The sequence below is a fragment of the Cyanistes caeruleus genome, chromosome 6, assembly GCF_971803275.1.
Source record: "Cyanistes caeruleus chromosome 6, bCyaCae1.hap1.1, whole genome shotgun sequence".
In the NCBI taxonomy this organism is placed as follows: domain Eukaryota; kingdom Metazoa; phylum Chordata; class Aves; order Passeriformes; family Paridae; genus Cyanistes; species Cyanistes caeruleus.
In genome coordinates this window covers 29,216,754-29,236,642 of record NC_141706.1, presented here as the reverse complement: position 1 = coordinate 29,236,642, position 19,889 = coordinate 29,216,754, and the positions used below count along the sequence as shown (strand labels likewise).

Below are 19,889 nucleotides of genomic sequence, written 5' to 3'. Positions count from 1 at the left end.
ACTTGATGACTCTTGCAAAAACACTCAATCTTTGGTTACCCAGTGGAGTAAAATCCAAAACAGGATTAAATTGCAGAGCTCTGGAAGACAATTATTTTCCCAAACTGAAAAACAGCACCTGGAAAAGTTAACTATAACTAGAATTATGGTAACACATTTTTACAACTATAAAAATAAAATAAATCACATCAGAAGAAGTAACTTAAGCTATTGCTGACATTTAACTTATGTTAACTCACATGTCAGCAGTCATAACAAGTAAGTTATAACAACTCTAGAGGTATCTTCAAACCTAAATGATTCTATGATTCTGTGATCAAATATCAAAATTGTACCACCACTGAGCAGGGAATTGGTCCTGACTGACATGATGATGCTGTGATTTAAGCTACCAACACGAGAAAAATACATAAACATTAGTATGGATTATTACCTTTTATGGCTTATCTATTACTTAACAAAATACATCTATGAAGTAGAAAAAAGCTCAAATATTTTACAAATTAGAGAAAATGTAGCTAACAACTGAAGTGTGGATTGAAAATTCATTCTATATTTTTAACTTGGTTTCATTATCTTCAGCTGAAAATTCATATGAATCAACAACGTCATTTATTGTTTTCTAATGCATCTGCTTGTCTTTTGATCTGAGTTTTGGTTATCTCCTGTATCATTGACTTTGATTGCAGCTTATTTCTGATTAAATAAAACAATATCCTGCTGTCCAAAAAAGGGGAACAGTTTTTTTAAACCATGCCTGCTGAAAATAGGATGAGCTCATTGCCTATTAGGAATCCTTTCACAAATACTGAATTAAAATTTTAAAAAAAAGTGATCAGTAGGGTAAGAATGCTGTCTCTTGCCTGTATGCTGCAGAGAGTTGTTTACTCCTTCATGGTTACTAAAGGGTTAATCTACATTGGTTTTGTCCAGTGCAAAAGCAAACAGTTAGTCTAAGTTTTCCTTCTACTGCATCTCTCTCATCCATCTCATACTTTTAAAAGTGAATGAAGACTAATAGGAAGTTTTTCCTTCATTCAGATATTCAGATAATGTGGGTAATACAATCTAGAGAGTTGCCATAAGGTTTTTTGGAATTTTACACATATCTATGTGTTTGGTTATACAGGTGAGAATTGTATGTAAGCAATTAACAAACTACAACATCATTGAAATAGATGATTTATGATTTGATTAGTATTTTTTCTTTAAAGACAACACTCAACCTAGTAATTAATTTTGAACAAATTGTTCTTCCTTAATGAAATACATTTAGTTTGTTTCTGATTTTATTTGCAGCAAGTCTTGCAACTTCATTACTATTCAAACAACATATCACATTGAGTTGAAAGGTGAAATCTGATTCTTTTTTCACAGTCTTCTTTGATATTCTGTGATTTTGGTATACTTTAATGTAGTTTGCTATATATGCTGAGAGTTTTTCTTCCTTTGAATAGCATGGAACAATTTATTGAGTGCTTTTCAGGGTAGGAATGTCAAAAAGTAGGTCAGATTGCTCAATCAGCTTTATCAATAGCAAGATTTTACAAATGACTGTCTTTACAAACCAACATCTTTATTCAGTCACAGAACAAAGTTTAAAAGCTTGTCAGTGATGCTGTACTTAATAAAAATCCACCTTTTATATGTAGCTTTGCATCACCCCCTTTTTCACCTCAAAAGGTTTGCAGCAAATTTCCTTCTCTAACTTAAGGTGGAAATCTTTTCTTTCTTCTCTTGTTGAAGACTGCTAGTGTTTTATTGTGACCCTGTTTTTTCTCCCATTCTCAGTTGAGGGGGAAAAAGATAAAAAGGATGGAACCTCAAGCATTCTTCCATACCATTCCCAAGCTAAACATTTCTTGTCTAAACTTCTGCCTGGTACTTCACATCTGCACCAGATTTAGCACTTCCCTGGTTTCATGCTGCTTTTCTTTATTGCAGCTTTCTGAAGTCGTACTAGTAAAGTGTTATCCGTCATATTATAAGACGATATAATGCTCAATATTTTTGCTGAATTTATTAACTTTTATTAAATTTTTTCCTATGAGTATGATATAATAGATGATAAAAATGTGAACTGGCTTCTTGAATTAAAAAGAATCATCCATAACTGTAGTGTGTGAAATTCTTCTAAGGAATCCCTTATAGTGATGGTATAGAGTGCAGATGAAATATTGACATACAGATGCATCTTCAAAGATAGATTTCCAAATCTGGTAAAAATGGATTGAAACTATACCTGAGCATAAGAAATGTTCCTGACTTAAATAACCAGATCACAGTGAGTTACTGCACAATTTTGACTAGTCTTGCAGAAGTGTTCCAACCTTTGGGATCTTTTACTGTTCTTAAACTCTTCAACTCATTATTCCTTCCCTGAATTGATTTCTTTCAGCATTAACATTTACTTGGTCATCAACAGTTCTATGGTTTTGATTTGCTTATATTTAAAGCAGTTTTTTTTCCTGGCTGATGAGCACTAAAGGGAAAACCAACCATCTTTGCCAGTAAATACTGCAGACAATGGAAACATTATTTTGGAGGAAATGAGCACACTAGAAATATTAGCTGAAATGTTCAGGGCTTCAAAAATGCAATGTTTTGTTTTATGTTGCCATGTATTATAATTTATTTCAGTATATGAACATAGCTTTGAATTAGCAGCTGTGTGTAGACAGTTGTGTTTGTGTAATTTATAAAAACTCATAAAAGATGTTTGGTGGCTATTAAACCTTGATTTAAAATCCTATCTAAACCATCTCTATATTCTACCATACTTAATATTTAAAACACAACAAATTCGTATCATGTATGATATGTATATCACATGCTTATATAGTACTTATGCTTTCTGTGGTCTATTTAATTTCATAGTTTAAGTTCTTGAAGGCAGGAATTGTCTTTGTCCTGTTCTAACAACAGATTAGCTAATTCAGTGGTGTCAGGAATGCTGAAATTTACTGCAGTAAAATGTGGTCAAAAGAGCAGCAGAGCTGTAATTATTTTTTTTATTATTATTTCTTACGCTTTAAAATATTTATTTGCTTAATTTGTTAAGAAGTAACTGAATTTTAGACATTTTAGATAGCCAGTCTGTCCAGATAAGCCTTTGCACACAGTAATGGTGTAGTTGTATGTAAGAAGGTATCAATATACAAACAGGAACGCATTTTATGTTTTATTAACTACCAACTGCTAAGAATTCAAGAACCTTCCATTTTGTTCTACTTGTGTGCATTGTTAGACACAGTTTGTATATAAATCTACTCTGAAACTGATTTTTATTAGATTTGTTAATGCTGCTTTTGAAAAAGTAGAGCAAGGGTTAGGTATTCCTTTTGAAATTGAAGATACAGATGAGTTGATATGTTTGGGATATTATTTGCCAATGGTAAAGCTTATTAATAAAGTAAACTACTTGACTCATCTTAGTATGTATTTTAAAACAGGTGAGGCTAATGATAAGGATGTTCAGGTGGTGGAACTTCCCATTGTTGACAGCTTACACCCACGGCCACCCTATTTGCCCTTGGCTGTCCCTGAAGACTTGGCTGATAGACTAATTCGTGTACATGGGGATCCTGCAGTGTGGTGGGTCTCACAGTTTGTGAAATACTTGATTCGTCCACAGCCTTGGCTAGAAAAAGAAATAGAGGAAGCCACAAGGAAACTTGGTTTCAAACATCCAGTGATCGGGTGGGTATTTAGTTTTCTTTTTAACTGTTTGTGCTTGAATATGTGTGTGTGATATGTAGTGATTCCTGTTCAGAAAAAAAATTGTTTTATGATGGTAATCAGAGTTTCAAAGTATTTTTGTGGGGAGAGAGGGTGATTTCCAGATGAAGCTCTTATTTTTTAACTGTGAATAATACAAGTTGATTACAAGTACTTCTTCAGCACACTTGTCTACCTGTAGCTGGACAGATATAAAAAAGGCAGCTCAATAGAAGGTTTCTTAATACATCTTCCACATCTGGTAATACAGAATTTCATTAATGCAATTGTCTTACAGCTTGTATTCCAGGCACTTCACTGTCTGTGTCTTCTTTCCAGTGCCTATAACTTTTATGTTTGAGGAAAAAAAAAATTAATACATGCCACAATTCACAATTAATTTTATTACTGGCTACATACGAACATGAAATGTGCCTTTCCCTTCCCTGCTGGTGTTTTTGCAGTTGTTATTTCTCAGCAATAATGATGAATTGGAAAGGTCTCTATGGGGAGATACAGGGAAAAGGAACAAAACCAGCAAAAAGCAGCTTGTGGGAGAAAGGTTTTTCCATCATGTAGTGTGAAAAATGTTGCTGCTGCTGCTGTGCTGGAGTCTTCTTCCTTTGCCAGATTTTCCTTCAGTCCTTAAACTTTCTTTTTCTAGGATTACACAGTAGGTTGTCCAAATGTTAGTTGGCTTTTGACCTTGAGCCGGTAGGCCACTTCACCGCTGCTGTATCTGAAGACTTGTTACATTTCAAGGAGTTCCAAAAAATGCATTTGTAACTACCTTAATTCAAACTATGCATTATATGATGCAGGTATTCCTGTTTTCCTTTTGACCTGTATTGATCAAGCATTATCTATCTACAGTAGATAACTTAACCTTGTGCACAAAAGAAATGCCACTTTATATGCTATAATTCAATGTCCTTCAATCCTTTCTTTCAGTTACCCTTTGCCTACATTGTCAGATTATTTTATTGCTTTTGAGAACAGACTAACTTCATATTGTCTGTGTGTCTTGATGGACGTGGATGAGTTTTAATCCATCCTGATTTTATGTAGGGATTCAGTTTAACATTTCATTTGCTGAAGCATGTATAGTAGTTACAAATGTAATTCCTGGTTTCTCCCTTTTTCCAGTGTTCACGTCCGAAGGACAGACAAAGTAGGGACAGAGGCAGCGTTTCACCCCATTGAAGAGTACATGGTACACGTGGAGGAGCGCTTTGAGCTGCTTGCTCGCAGGATGCACGTTGATAAAAAAAGAGTCTATTTGGCTACAGATGACCCTTCATTGTTGCAAGAGGCAAAATCCAAGTAAGATGAATTATAATTATATTACAGTTCCTTCCTTCCGGTTGGCTTTATAGTTTCTGAGTGTTGTGCACCACAAGTTTTAGTTTAATTTTTGGTTTTAATCCTTTGTTCAGTTAAGACTGCACTTAATTTTCAAGTGATTTTGATTCTTCTCTCAGATATTCCTTTTTTGGATTTTTTTTTTATCCCAAGTATGCTTTTCAAAGCTTAATGTTAAAAATCTAGGAGAGTTGAGCAAGATACCTGTGACTATGTAAGAACAAATCAATGCTGTAGAATAAATAAATATAATAAAAATAATATACATATAAATAATAAAAATTATTTTAATATAAATATAAAAAATAAACTTCTTACTGAACATACATATTAAAAAGAAACTAATCAGAAATATTGTAAAACCTGGTTGATATATTACGAAGTATATGAAACCTGTCCAAAAAATACCTCTCTGTGAACAGTTTCCAGAGGAATTTTTATAATTGGGTTGAAAAGCTTATGATGAAGCTCTTCTCTCCTTCAGGAGGCCTTCTATAGTGATAGCATAGAAGACTTTCATCATACATGTTGAATAATTTTGTCCTTAGATATAGGACTTCTTACAGTGTCTGCCCCCTTTTTTGCTCTGTATCCTCTTCTAGCTCTCTAGAAAATGGATACATGGTAAACATTCATTTACTCCTACATGGCCTGTATTTCCTTGTAAATGAATACTGCTAATTATTTAATTAATACTTTCTAAAATCAAAGCAACTCAGTAGCAGTAAATTATTGAACTGTTCTATTTTTGGTGACATTCTTGAAAAAATACATAAGATAACATACTACATAACAGATTTTCTTTGGTATATGCAAGATAAGCAGAAAATGTTATTTTTTAGTAGAAGAACTTTCTACAGCATTGAAAACCTGTCTACTTCAACTGTGCTGTTTCTGTTTTTCTTTCATATCTATAAAAGGCTGCTGTAAAAAATGATGGTGTTTTGTAAAAACTAAATGAACAAACTCAACTCCAGATGAAGGCAACCTAATCCTTCCTTTTTTTGTATGTGTACTGGCAGAATACAACTGTAGCACTTCATTGTTTAGATTTGCACTTTAAAAGGCAGGTAATGCAAAGTTGAGGTTATAATATTTAATTAATTATATTGTCCTGGCTAACTTTAATAACTGTTTCTAACATAACAGAATTCAATATTGATGTATCAATTTCAGTTATGCATTTTTCTTTATTTTTGTTTAAATTTCAAACCTTAGCATTCTTTGTGAATAGTGACATGCTCTACCTATATAATCCCAAGTTTGTAACAGCAACAAAAAATAATTGTAGTATTGTAACTTATTCAGTAAAACAATACTGAATTTTATTAAGAATTACAGCTCAAGTCCATTCCAAATTGCAATTTTACTTTAATATGGTAAGATACAGCTCAGTCATACAGCATTAATTTTATGTTTTTTTCATAAAAGGCATAGAATCTGTAAGTATTGGAGAATTTTTTGTGTTACTGCTGCATTTTCAGGTCACAGCTTACACTGAAACATAATTTCCTATGTTGCTTGCACCCTACTGTTGCTTGCAGCTTCAGATCCCTTGAGTAGAAGGCATTTGAAACTTCCTGTGATTTCACAGAAGGCAGGATGCAATTTGATGTTTGGGCATTTAATAACATCTGAAGGCAGGTTAAGGTCATGTTTTGGCAGCAAAGCAGCTTTTCTTTCTCTTCTTGTGAAATCAACTATAAATTGGTTTACGCTTCTGACAAAAATGTTCTAGTCACATTGAGCTACCAAGCTTTGATAGAAACAGCTGTCACATTGCAGTAGCTTATGTTGCATTCATTATTTGGTGCAATAATATTAGTAAGTACTAGGTACTGTATCTCTCTTGTAGAGAGTGACTGGCTGTCAAACAGCGTTGGCATTTAAGTAAAGAACATTTAGCCAACATTCACATGAATAGGCATGTTGTTTCTAGCAAGGGAAGTATTTTAAGCTATTCATGGTCATGAAAACAGAAATGTTTTGACTTAAGATTCAGAAACTTCCCTTGCAGTCAGATGTCTACCAACTGCAAATACAGTAGTACAGATAGTGCAGTCACTGCCACCAGTTTGTAGAGTTTTTGTGTTCTATTTCCAAAAGAAGGAAAGAAGTGATATATTTTCAGAATTAGGATCATGTAAGAACAATTTTAGTAGAGAGTAGAAGGTTTGAGAGTTCAACAACTGTAATGATTAGGAGATTAAAAGTATTTGACAGCTTCTGGTAAGCAGAGTTCCTGGTATTTATCTTGGGTAAGTGATGTGTTAGGGATGGTGTAAATTGCTTTTTCTTTGGCTGATTTAATAGTTTTCACATGCAAATTTTTGAATGTCTAGTACATGTGTTTTCTAGTCTGTAATATTACTTACAGTATCTTCACTCTCTAAGGTATTCAAAATAATGCAGATTATATATACATAAATTCTTAGGAGACCGTATTTAATATATATCTGGTATGAAATATGAACCTATTTCAGAGTCTTCTTTTGTACATGAGCACAAAAATTCAACAAATCAAATTCTTCCTTCCAGAATGTTTACCTGTAAAGTCATCTGTATTTTCTTTTTTCTCCTTTTTTAACTTCTCCCTTTCTACTATCTGTAGTTTGGCTAACCCTCCCCATCCTCCCAAGTCATAGTATGCCAGATACATAGAATTCAGCAATGCTTCAAAGTACTGGAATCTGATGAACAGCTCATAAATTTTCCAATTTCTTCTAGGGCAAGACCTGAGAAAACACATTATTTCTTACTCAATCTGTTTATACTCACCATCTTCTTTCAGAGGGAAGAAAATTTTCAGTGCTATTCTGGAAACTTCCACAGGCCTAGCAATTGGAACAGGAGCCTGGGACTCACCTTGCTTTGCACCTGCAGTGATAAGCTGTAGTTACACAAGAAGCTCCATCAGGTTCTGAAACCAAACACAAACTTGAAACAGTCCCATACCTGTGCTTGATTTGTATTCTTATCTGAGGGTGTTAGGTACAGGAAGGAAAGATTTTTAACTCTCTCTTCCCCACCTTCTTTTGATTTCTTTTTTTCCCTTTCTAATAAGATGAAACAAAATAAAATTTTTCCTGGCCTGTACATAGGTTTCAAGGATCTATTAGATAGCTTTAAAAGAACTGGGTATTATTTTTACATATGTGGAAGAGATACACTACATATATGTAATCCAATACAAAGAAAACAGAGCCATGCCAGTTTCCATTATTTGGCTTTGTCTTTGAGCAGGCTGCCCAAGGAAATATAATGCCACTGTCTCTGGAGGTATTTAGAAGTCATGTAGATTTGGCACCTTCGAGATGTGGTTTAGTGGTGGACTTGGAAGTGCTGGATTTGTATTTGGACTCAATGGTCTTAAAGGTCTTTTCCAACTTCAGTGATTCCATGATTCACAATCTGGGCCTTTCCTGTTTCAGAGAAGAGGCATGTGAGTAATGCTAGAAGGCATCCTACACAATATTGTGTTTCGGTGATTCTGCCAATAAAAATATGACAACTTATAATGCCTGAATCATTTTCTACACATTCAGGAATCCTAGTAATAGGATTGTGCCTAATTTCTATTTTAAAAAGAAAAAAATGCCCAAAAACTTAAAATGTAAGCATTACATTAATCATAATATAAATACAGATGGAGAAGGGAATGGAAGGAAGCAAGAGCTAACTATAGAACTTTGATAGTTTTATTTCCTTTATTCTTTGCAGTCCTTGTGGCAAGAATAGCTTCAAATAGAATCTCAATCACTGTAGTGAGTGGGAAGGAGAATTAAATCTCACCTGATTTAGGAACTCAGTGGGCCATATACAGCTTGAGAGGAGTGTGCACCTGGCCTTCTCCTCTATTTTTCTTTATGCTCTGCTTTCAGCCTGTGTTGGAGACAGTATAGTGGACCAGAAGATTCTTTGGTCACACTGAGTATGGCTGCTATTTCACTCACATTTTAAAAGAAACCTCTTTTCCCAAGCATTGTGTGTGGGAGACAACATAAAAGTGCTTGTTTGAAAACTTAACCAGGAGAGTGGATAAATTACAAGCTTTGATGATTATTTTGAAGAGTGGGCTGTGAAGCTGTTGGTTAGAAGAGTTTGGATCAACTTTATAAAACGGAATTGAGGACCAGATCTAACAGCATCTCAGCTACTGTTTCAGAATAAATGAAAGAAGGAAAACATTTTAAATGTATGCATAAAAAAGATGTGTAAATAATTCTCACCTTCTGCTTTTTACCAGATCAAATATGACACTTTTTTCCTTGTGATTCATTCCTTAAAGTTATTAGAGTGATCTTTTGGTAGTAAGAAACCAAATTCTTCAAGAAAAGTTCTTTTGTGTCTGCTCAGCATATGGATTCTGATTTTTGAAGTCTGAATGAAATTATTCATTTTAGTGATATTCCTGACACCAAGAACTTGCAAAGGGGTCTACAAATATCTTTACCATGTTCACTGTCCCTAGAAATGCCATCTTCTGTTAAATGTTCTTTGTGTTGCTCCACTTGCAGTTGTTTTCTTGAGATAAGACTGATGCTTATCTCTGTTTCTCAGCTAGCTCTCAGAGTAGAGTATGATGTATTTCTGTTTGGTTTGTACTTTTTTCTTCCTTTAAAAAAACCAAAAAACTAATATGATTAACCCCATGAAAATGATAACCGAATATGATACAAATATTGTGGTGTCATCTGTTTTGAGAACTGGGTAAATATTGACAAAAAGTGTTGGACAAAAAAAGATCAGAAATAAGATTTAAATTGTGAAAGAGTTCTTACTGAAAATCTATTTTTAACTTCAAATAAACTGTTGTAATTCCTCAGAAGGGGTATTAGCAGTTATTCTATTTGCCTTCTCTTTCTTTTTTCTGTTGATTTTCTATTAATTTGTTTGTTATTGTTTTTTATTGTAACTTTTCCTGACCTTGATGATCACATACACCCTTTAAAGCTGTCCCGTACATTCCACATTGAAAGTGGACATTTTGCATACAGTATTTTGATTTGCTCTTGAGATAAATTTATTGATTTGATAGTCACAAAAGGCAACTATATTTGTCCATTTCACTTTTGAATACATTTTCCCCATATTTTTAACACTAAAATGGAATAAATTAGGCATGTTCTTAGGAATATTATTTTAGCTCTCTTGCTCTCTTGTATAATGTATTGATTTATATTTACAATGAAGTTACAAATTTGAAAAAAACTTTTATTTATATATATAGTTTTTTTATAATAAACTGTGTAATAATAAGTGTAGTTAAAATTCTGTAGTTGGCTGGTAGTCATGTGAGTTGCTCTTAATGTTTGAAATGTAATTGCTCTGTAATAGCAACGTAGTTACCACCTTTGTTACATCTGTAATAATTGTCTTTGATAGGGGACAGATTGAAAATTTAATTATTTAATTAATATTTTAAATTATTAAATGTTTAATTACTTTAATTTGTGCTTCTTTCCACAGTTTCTTCCCGATTTCAGCTCCCCATTACAGAAGTGTAATCTTTTTGAGAAATTTTCAATATTTTAAATGGATTTTAAAAGAATTTTAAGTTATTGTTATATGATAAAATCTTTTAATATCATATAAACTAAGGTTTCATATTTAAAAAAAATATTTTGACTTAAAGTAGTATTAATTTTTTTTTTGTAATAAGTCAAGAAAAGTGTATTGGCATAGAATTCTACATTAAAATTCCTTTTGACCAGTGAATTGAAAAATTTCTTCTTCATATGGCCTTACAAACTGTGAAAGACTTTTTATTATTTTCCTTGGTTTACATGCATTTATTTAATATGTCCCTTTTACAGGTGACTGTTCTTTTTGCACAGTGTCCTAATCAGTATCTAATAGTCTGGTAATAAATGTAAAATTAGAAAAGTAAAATCAGAATCCCATATCCTGTTTAGCAGTAGAGAAAACTTAGTGATCTGAGTATATTTCATCTAAAATCAGCATCATTTGCAGAATGTGATATATACTTCCTGATACTTCTTTCACTTATACTTTATGTATCATACAGATTTACAGGATCTTTTTATGTAATTATTTTTTCTAGATAAAAAGAGGGCATGCTTGGAGACAGCAGTGACATTGTAGAAGATTCACAAAATTGTAATTAATTTCCTGTAAAGCAGAGACTCACTTAAAACAAAATAGCAACCCTATCTTGCAGCAGGGGTAATGCTTCTTAAAAAAATACATAGAACAATGCTATTAACTGTGTATTGTATTTTCACAGGTATCCAAATTATGAATTTATCAGTGATAACTCCATATCCTGGTCAGCAGGACTCCATAACCGATACACTGAAAACTCCCTAAGAGGTGTCATTCTGGATATTCACTTTTTGTCTCAGGCAGACTTCCTGGTCTGTACATTTTCATCCCAGGTAAAGTGCCATGCAGAGACAATGTTGATTATATGTACCAGTTCTAAATATTAGTTTTCTTCATCCTTCTGTTTGTAAAAATCCATTTTAAGATTAAAAGTGCTGCAAAAAGTCACCAAGCAGTATTTTGTAGCTAATATGCTGATCCACCTAATTCACAGATGGCAAGATATGATCTCTGTCAGACTGACTGATGGTTTTTTACTTGCTGTTGTTGTTATTCTCTTCAATCACACATATTTTGTACTGTTAGATGGAAGTGGACACAAAACTCAAAAGTTAAAATTCACTTGAAAACGAAATGTTTTCCACAGCCTCTGCTGCACTGTAATGACAAATAGGTAACAAGCACAATATTAATATTAACGAAATGGTCAATACAGTGTTATATTGACCCGCAGAATTCTTAATAAAATTGCTGTAGCAAGAAGATAGCAAAACTACAAAAAGTATAGAAAAGCCTCTTATACCCCAATCATGCTTGTGCATACACTTTATTTACCATTCACCACATCCTGTAGAGAGAATGACATTTTATAGCATATTTAGGAGGTTATTAATACAGGCTGTTTCAGACCAAAGACCTGAGTAAAATCCAAAGTAAAAATCCTCACTAAGAAGAACTGTGAGGAGCCATCCACTGTAGTGCTAATGTTTGATTTAGCTGAAGCACATCCACTGAATGCATATCACAGTGAAAGAAACAAAACCTACGGCTGTAGTTCCTAAATGCCACAAGTGAATTGGTGTACAGACAGTTTATAGGCTGAAGGAAGAATTATGTAGTCTTGGATAAAAACTTAATGAAAAATCTCTAACATTTTCTGCCTTTATTATATTCAGATAGCTGTGTTAAAAGTGATAAGTGTTTGCTTTAAAAGAAACCTTGGGTATAAATAGAGTTTAAATATAGCTGCAGATGGCTTGGCCAGAATATATTGTAATTGAATTTTAAGTATTGGAGTCATTTTGAAAGAAGAATATGTGTTTAAAATACTTCAACACAGTTAAGGTGCTACAGGTTGATCAGGACTTCTGGGGGGCCTCTGATGCAACCCCCTTTGAGGGTACCTTTGAGGTACATGGTGTCTTTGGGCTCAACTCCCATTCTCTTTCACCATGCATTTGACAGTAGACTTGTTTATTGGATAACATATTTGGTTTTCCAGAGTTGCAGAAAATTCTACTGAAATATAGGAGGTCAAATATTAGAGTGTTACTGTCAATAGCTGGACTATGAATTTGGTCCAGTAATTAACTTAATTTGTTCTAGGCAATTTATTGTCCTTTAATAATTCAAACTCCTCAAAAATAATTTAATACCAGTCTTTCTGGGCATGCAACAAGGTGGATCTCTATAGAATCTTCATATGTTGGGCTTTTAAAAGGTCTATGGCAAATTTTCCCACTATTCTTAAAGTTTCATTTTAAGGTGTTTAAAATTTGATTCTCTTATCTCTAACAATTGAATTGCTATCCTTGTCCATTCATCACTTAAATAAACTATTTGACAGTTACTTTGGCATTGAAGGTAAGCAAAATAAGGCAGTAAATGACCATCTTTTGTCCAATAGGTATGAAGAGAAAGTGAGGTTAAATTATTTCCATTGTGGTTTTGGACTTTCTCATTAATCAATTCTATGCTGACTTTTTTTTCACATTTTTCCTAAAAGACTAGAAGAATAGGTTTCCTTAAAATGCTGTTGTTAAGGAATTGGTCCTGTCATGTAATGGAAAGTCAAGGGTCCTAGCTTGGCACTATATTTCAGCAACATCACATTAATTGAATAGATTAATTTAATTTTATAGAAAAGCCACATGGGGGTTACACAAATCATAACACAATAGGAGAATTAAGATTACACATAAGAACAAAGATTTTTTTTTAATCTCTTTAGTCTTCATTTAGATGAAGTCATAGCTCCTTCTGACATAACTTAATTTCCTTCCAGAAGTTATTAGTCTTTGTATTTTTCATTGTACAGGTAAGTATACAGGCTGCAGAACAAGGGATCTGAGAATTAAAAATGTAAGGCTGGTTTTGGCTGCATTTCTGCACGTGGATGTTTTGCCTGCTGTTTGTCCTCAACAGTTTACTGTTTAGTCACCCAGGTCTGGTGATACAAAGAAAACAGTTGCTGAGAGGAGATATTGAATGTTTTGTGTCAGATATGCAGGACACACTTGCTAAAAACATTTCTACTGACAAGATTTACAATCTTTATAGTGTGTATTGTGTGTGTTTACTTCCTGGGGTACACACACATGCAGGGAACAAAACAAAAACAGTCACAGAGGCTATATAATAAATAGCCTTTTTGCAAATATATGGGTAATCAAATTTGTTTCTATATTATGGTGTGTAACAGGTACTTTGAAATAATTAACTTCAGCCTGATCTTCGAAAGGTATTTCTGAAAAGTTGTTTCAAAGTTCAGATGCAGAGGGATAAAAGGAAATCTATTACATTTTTAAAGCAAATACCTCTCTCAAAGGAGCTAAGAAAGTACAAATACATCTCATATGACTGATCAAAGTTCTATTCACTGCATCTTCAAAGGGAGAAAATAAAAGTAAAATCAAGCTTTACTATATTAACATAGACTGAAAAATTATGAAAAAGCTCAAATGCTTCTTCATACTGAAGAAATCTGCTGTATTGTTAATCAGCTTTTATCAAACTTATGCAAAGTCAGAGAAGGATACAGTAATTGAGGTTAGAAAAACCCACAGTAGTCAAGCCAGACACCTGACAGAGAAGAGCTTTTTAGCCAGCTGTTGAAAAAGCTTTTTTTTAATATAGTAGTAGACTTTTGTGTTTCTGGCAACTCTGGGAAATAGAACATCATTCTGATGTAGGAACATGTGTTCAGTCTGAAGAAAATTCCCTTCATAAAATGGGATACAATGACAAGTAAAAATGCATCTTTCTTCTCACCAACATAATTATTGTCTTGACAGAATTCAGTTTCATTTATTTTTGTTCTAAGTTGCCAGCAGTCACAATTCTGTCACTGTTCTAATATAAAGAGCATTTTAAAGCCTTGGACTTACGGAGCTGTTTGGTTGTGAAAATATGAGCTTCCTTTAGGAAGTAAATGCAAGGTCTCATTATTGCAGGATAAATTTGAAAATGTAAATTCTAAAGGTTCAAAGGGAAGTAAAATACAATTTGTAGTAGTAGTAGTAGAAAAGGTAAACTAATTATCTTTTACATTTGGTTGGCTACAGATCATTAATTTTAAAAAGCAGAATTGCTAGTGTTCATATAGGTGTTTTTGTTTTATACTGAAGAGTACACTATACTAATTATGTATCTATGTATTTGTTTGTTTACTAAATCTGATCACCAGAGCCCAGTTAAGATTCTGCAAAACTAGTAGCAAATATGCAGGGATTCTGTGGGGCTTTTTGGTGGGTTTTTCAGTTTGGTGTTGCTTGGTTTTTGAATTTTTTGGGGGCTATTTTTGTTAGTTGGTTGGTTATGTGTTTTTTTTGGACCTAGCTATTCCAGACCCTGATACTCTTGGAAATGTTATTGTGCACTGGTTGTTGATTTCTGTGGTATATTTCAGTCACACACAATATTAATGATTTCTGTTTTTATTTTTAAGGTTTGTCGAGTTGCCTATGAAATTATGCAGACATTGCATCCAGATGCTTCGGCGTATTTCCATTCTTTGGATGATATCTACTACTTTGGGGGACAGAATGCTCACAACCAGATTGCTATTTATGCTCATCATCCACGAACTGCTGATGAAATTCCTATGGAACCTGGAGATATAATTGGAGTAGCTGGAAACCACTGGGATGGTTATTCAAAAGGCATCAATAGGAAATTAGGAAGAACAGGCCTGTACCCATCCTATAAAGTTAAGGAGAAAATTGAGACAGTCAAGTATCCTACATACCCAGAGGCTGACAAGTAGATTAAAAGGAAGACATTCAGAAGTTATTATAATAAAACTCAGTTTTGATTGGTTCAAACCAGTCAACAACACACTAACTATTGGTTTCTATGGGATTCGAATTTGCATTTTATCATGCGGTTAAAATCAAAGCCTTTGCAATGAAACTGGAGAAGAAACTGAGAACAAGTGGATGGGCTGTTGTCTGAACTTACTCTTAAACATTTTTGTTATATGCACTCTCACACATGCACACACAATCCCACGTACAACAGGAAAACTGTTGTTTTATACTTCTTGTCTCTTTTCAGGAGTTGTCCCAGTCATTAGTCTTACGTGAGCTTTGGGCTCTTTCCTCCACCATTGACAATAATGTTCAGACTTATAACACTGCCACATTGTGTAATTTGAGTGACATGAACATATTTTGTATGTGCAAAATTTGAAACATGGTGCCTATATTTGAAAAGTTTGTGACCTTTTTAGAAGAGCCATGCCTGTTTCACAATGGGCAAGAGTCCACTTTCATCTGGTGTTACCATGACCACTGAACTTGCTTCAAACAACAGATTCAGATTTCAGACTAGATTTCTTTACAAGTATGGGGTTTTTTTAGCATTCCATTGATTACTTCTCATAATTAATAAAATAAAGGTTACATTCAACAATGAAGTAGTCACTGTCTCTTAGGAGCTTTTGTAAACAATGCCATGAACAGATTCTTTAGTACTGGTAATTTCTAGACATTGCCTTAGACTGAAAAAATTCAACAACACAAAATCCACAAAAGAAGGAAAAGCTAGCTGGAGTTTCATTGAAATTTAAAGCACTTGTGTAGTACAGCAGTTGTGTAGGGCACAGTGCTGCTCAGCTTTGTGGACAGTAGGTTACAGCAGGATTACTTCAGTGGCTAAATTGCTTACATTTACACTCTGACACAATTTCCTTACTTTTTCTGTTTCTCTTCCGAAAATAATTCAGGGTTTAGGTTATTATGGATGGCCACTTAGCATTTTGGCATTGAATGTAATTACTTCTAAGTAAAATACTTCAGGTTATCCCATTTATAGAACCTGTCAGTCTGGACTACTTTAAAAAAATCTAACAGCTTACCCAAAAATAGTAGGTTACAATAAAATATACAAGGATGAATTTTTATGCATGTCATAAGATTGTTAGTAATTCTTAGTGTTTTGAAATCTCTTGCCAGTCAGCTCTCATTAAGAAAAGAGATAATTTACAAAATAATTTTACAAATAAATTCATAGATTTGATGGTTGTATATATAGATACATATAATATGTAAGATGACAAGAGATTGTTTCCAAATTAAAAAAAATATTTAATAGCATTTTATAGCTTCCAGTGCAATCCAGTTTGGATTACTGGAAGTACAGAAATGTTTACTGTCCAGAGACTCAGAAAATGCCACATGAGTAAAGGTTAAAACAGCATGGCTAGTTGACCTTAGCACAGCAAAAGTATATTTAATTACGTTTATGAATAGACCAAGGACAGTGTTAAAATAATGAATGGATGCACTTGACCATGAATAAATTTTAGGCTGAAAACTAAAAGGAAATCTCTGGCAATGTGCAGTTCAGCAGCAGGCTTCCAATTGAAATAGTGGTGAGATGGAACTGGATTGGTATGTGAAGGAATTACAAAGCAGTACTTTCTGGCATTACTTGCAGGACTGAGCCTGTAAATCCCCTCCAGTAACGTGTCCTTCAACTGAAAAATTATTTTGTCTCTTGACAAAAATAACAAAATCAAAGCTGAAAATCTCTGGGGGGAAAAAGATACATTTACTGTAGTGTTAAATAGACATATCTGTGAAAATGAGCTTGGATACCAATTGAGATTTAAAGACTGATTGAAGGGTAATGGAAAATTAGTAAGAGCAGCCAGGAAGTGCGAAAGATGAATTTTTGTGACAAAAGATGCCTAGAGTCATCTGGCGTTTCTGTATTTTGGAGCTACCAAGGAAGCAATTTTATGTTAGTTTCCTGCCTAAGTGATGCTGGCAAATTTTCCAGTAATTCAGGCAAATGTGATATTTCAGAGGTACAAATGCAGGCTAAATAATAATTATTTTTTTTATACTTTATTTTGAATTGTACATATAAAGCCACTACTACTTTCCTTTTCAACTTGAAAAAAAAATCCAAACCCTTGAACATTTCTTCCTCAGCAATTAAGTCAATGCATTTTATTTTTGGGAAAAACTAGTTTAATTGTTTCTCCACAAATACTACATTAGCTAATTTATATAGGTTTATAGATTTTGAAAATGTTCTGTTTTTAAGCTGTTTACTTACAGCTTCAGAGCCCATCATTTCTAGCTCATTTCTTAGAGTGTGATTCAGAAATAATATTCAGAAATAAATTAACACTAAAATCTTTCTGTAAGTCAGGTAGCTGAGTTAAAAATACAACAGAAGAAGGTAAATAACAGAATACCTAAGGTGAGCCCAAAGGTGAAAGCAGATCTTCTGGTGTGGTAATGACAAAACAGAACACTGGTGTTGTAGAAGCTGCACCTATAAAATGTGGCAATTCTTCAGCAGACTGTATCTGACAAAGCATTGGCATGGCACACATGCTTCCTTACATATTCTAAGTACCTAATGAATAATTAGGTCATCATCTTTGAGAAAATGATACAAAATTATAGCATTACTGTTAATAATTCAGAAATGTATGACTAGATGCTATGATCTTATTCCCCTGAGTCATATGATCCTCTAGTGCTTGAAGTTGAGTACTTCTCAGAGGAAGAAATCTAGCAATACCCTGCTTGCTAGATGCATGTTTCTAGAGATTTGTTTCCTTTAAGACTACCAATTAGTTATATTTTGGAATCCTGGGACATTGGTACATGAAAACTGATTTTGTTTTATATTGAACAAAATGAATACTTGAGACTTTGTTCTCGGTGTAGTCAGGTCTATATTAATAGAAGGATTGATGAGTACATGGAAAAGAGACCCCCAGATTTTTATTGTAGCTCACAGAAAAGTGAAATAATAGGAAATAAAAATTTTGTCTTGAATACCTGGGATAAAGCTGAATCTTTTGAAGGCTATGAACTCATTAAGTTACTAGCCAGAATGCCTGTGAGGAAGCAAGCATACACTGTGTTTCTTCTGTTTATCTTGTAGCTCTGCAGCAATTTAGTCTTGTAATTTTTGCCTCATACCAAACCACCTTCTCTGCTATCCATGAAACAATAAGCCTTCAGACGCCCTTAAACAAGCACTGTTTAATTAAATTTTTTCTCTCTAAGAAACTTTGGTGCGTGTGTTTGCGTTGTATGCATGTTGCATACATAAAACCCAATATGAACAGCACTCTTGCGTTCTTTGTGATTTTGTGTTACCACCATCACATTCTCTGTAAAAACTTACTCGCCAGCTAAATGTAACCTTTGGAAACTTTGTATTCTACGTGCTGCTTGGAAGCTAAGAAATTTATTCTGAGTGGCTCAGTTAACTGGTCTTCTGTGACATTGATGTACCACTGACCTGAGTTCTTGATTTTCAGGCCAGCCCATGGTCAAATGCGTGGGATTTACAGGCTCTCTCTACCACCATCCTGCCCCACGTGAGCTGCTGAGTATTATGGATTTGTTAATGAAAAGTGATATTTTATTTCAAAGTTTTTACATATTTTTAAATGTTTACCTTCAGATAGGTCTTTTTGTTTAATTCTTCTATCACTGAACTTTAAGAAAACTAGGGAAAACAAAGATTTTTCTCCTTTACCAATTTTCTGAAAGGAGATCTGGTGGTACCTTTTTTTACAGAGAGATATTCACAATGTAAATGTTTACTTCATAATGGGTTTTATGTTTCTTTGGTTTGCAATTGTGAAATAAGGGTCTTCTGAGCTAGGAACATAATAGAAAATAAGTGGAAAATTTTCATGACAAGTTCTTGATAGGGGGAGGGAGATTTTCCTTCCTGCCAGTGGCATAGCACCTACCATTTGGAACCTTTTCATAACAGTGAATTGAACTTGCTTTTTCCAGGTCATTAGTTTCTTCACAATGTAATCTCTGACGTGACAGAGGAATCCAGATTAAAATAATTTGCTTAGTTTGGGAAATGGGAAGGAGAGAGAGTCTAGTAAAACATGATATTGTGGTTTTAATATGAGTTGCTATATCACCTTATAAAGCCACAAATAAACATTTCTGTATTGGGTGAAGGATCTCAGCTAGTGAAATCGTGTATAGAATTTGCAACCCTCCTTTTGATTTTGCCTAACACCAGTTCAAGTTGTGTATAAACATCATGGGCATATTCTGATTCTTGTTTGTTATTATTGAAACTACAGTTTCATTCCTATTTTGGTGGCATGGGAGCAGGTTGTCAAGGGGCTCAAAAAGTTAGTTTTCTTATTGTATGGAATTAAAAGTGCATTTAAAGCTAACTTAAATTTTACTTTTCTAAGGTGCCCCTAGAATTGTAATTGTAGTCTCCAGACTTTTGTCAAG

General features: G+C 33.7%; 1 protein-coding gene across 20 annotated transcripts in view; it reads left to right on the top strand.

The window, feature by feature from the left end:
* FUT8 (fucosyltransferase 8) overlaps positions 1-16,056 on the top strand; it is a 100,765-nt gene extending 84,709 nt beyond the window's left edge. For all 20 annotated transcript variants that reach the window (XM_086893898.1, XM_086893886.1, XM_086893891.1 and 17 more), the window contains 4 exons: positions 3,453-3,699; positions 4,864-5,040; positions 11,327-11,477; positions 15,092-16,056. In XM_086893898.1, the coding sequence (XP_086750024.1) occupies positions 3,453-3,699; positions 4,864-5,040; positions 11,327-11,477; positions 15,092-15,409 (893 nt within the window). In that variant the 3' untranslated portion in view covers positions 15,410-16,056. The remainder of the gene's footprint in view (positions 1-3,452; positions 3,700-4,863; positions 5,041-11,326; positions 11,478-15,091) is intronic.
* The last annotated feature ends 3,833 nt before the right edge of the window (positions 16,057-19,889 follow it).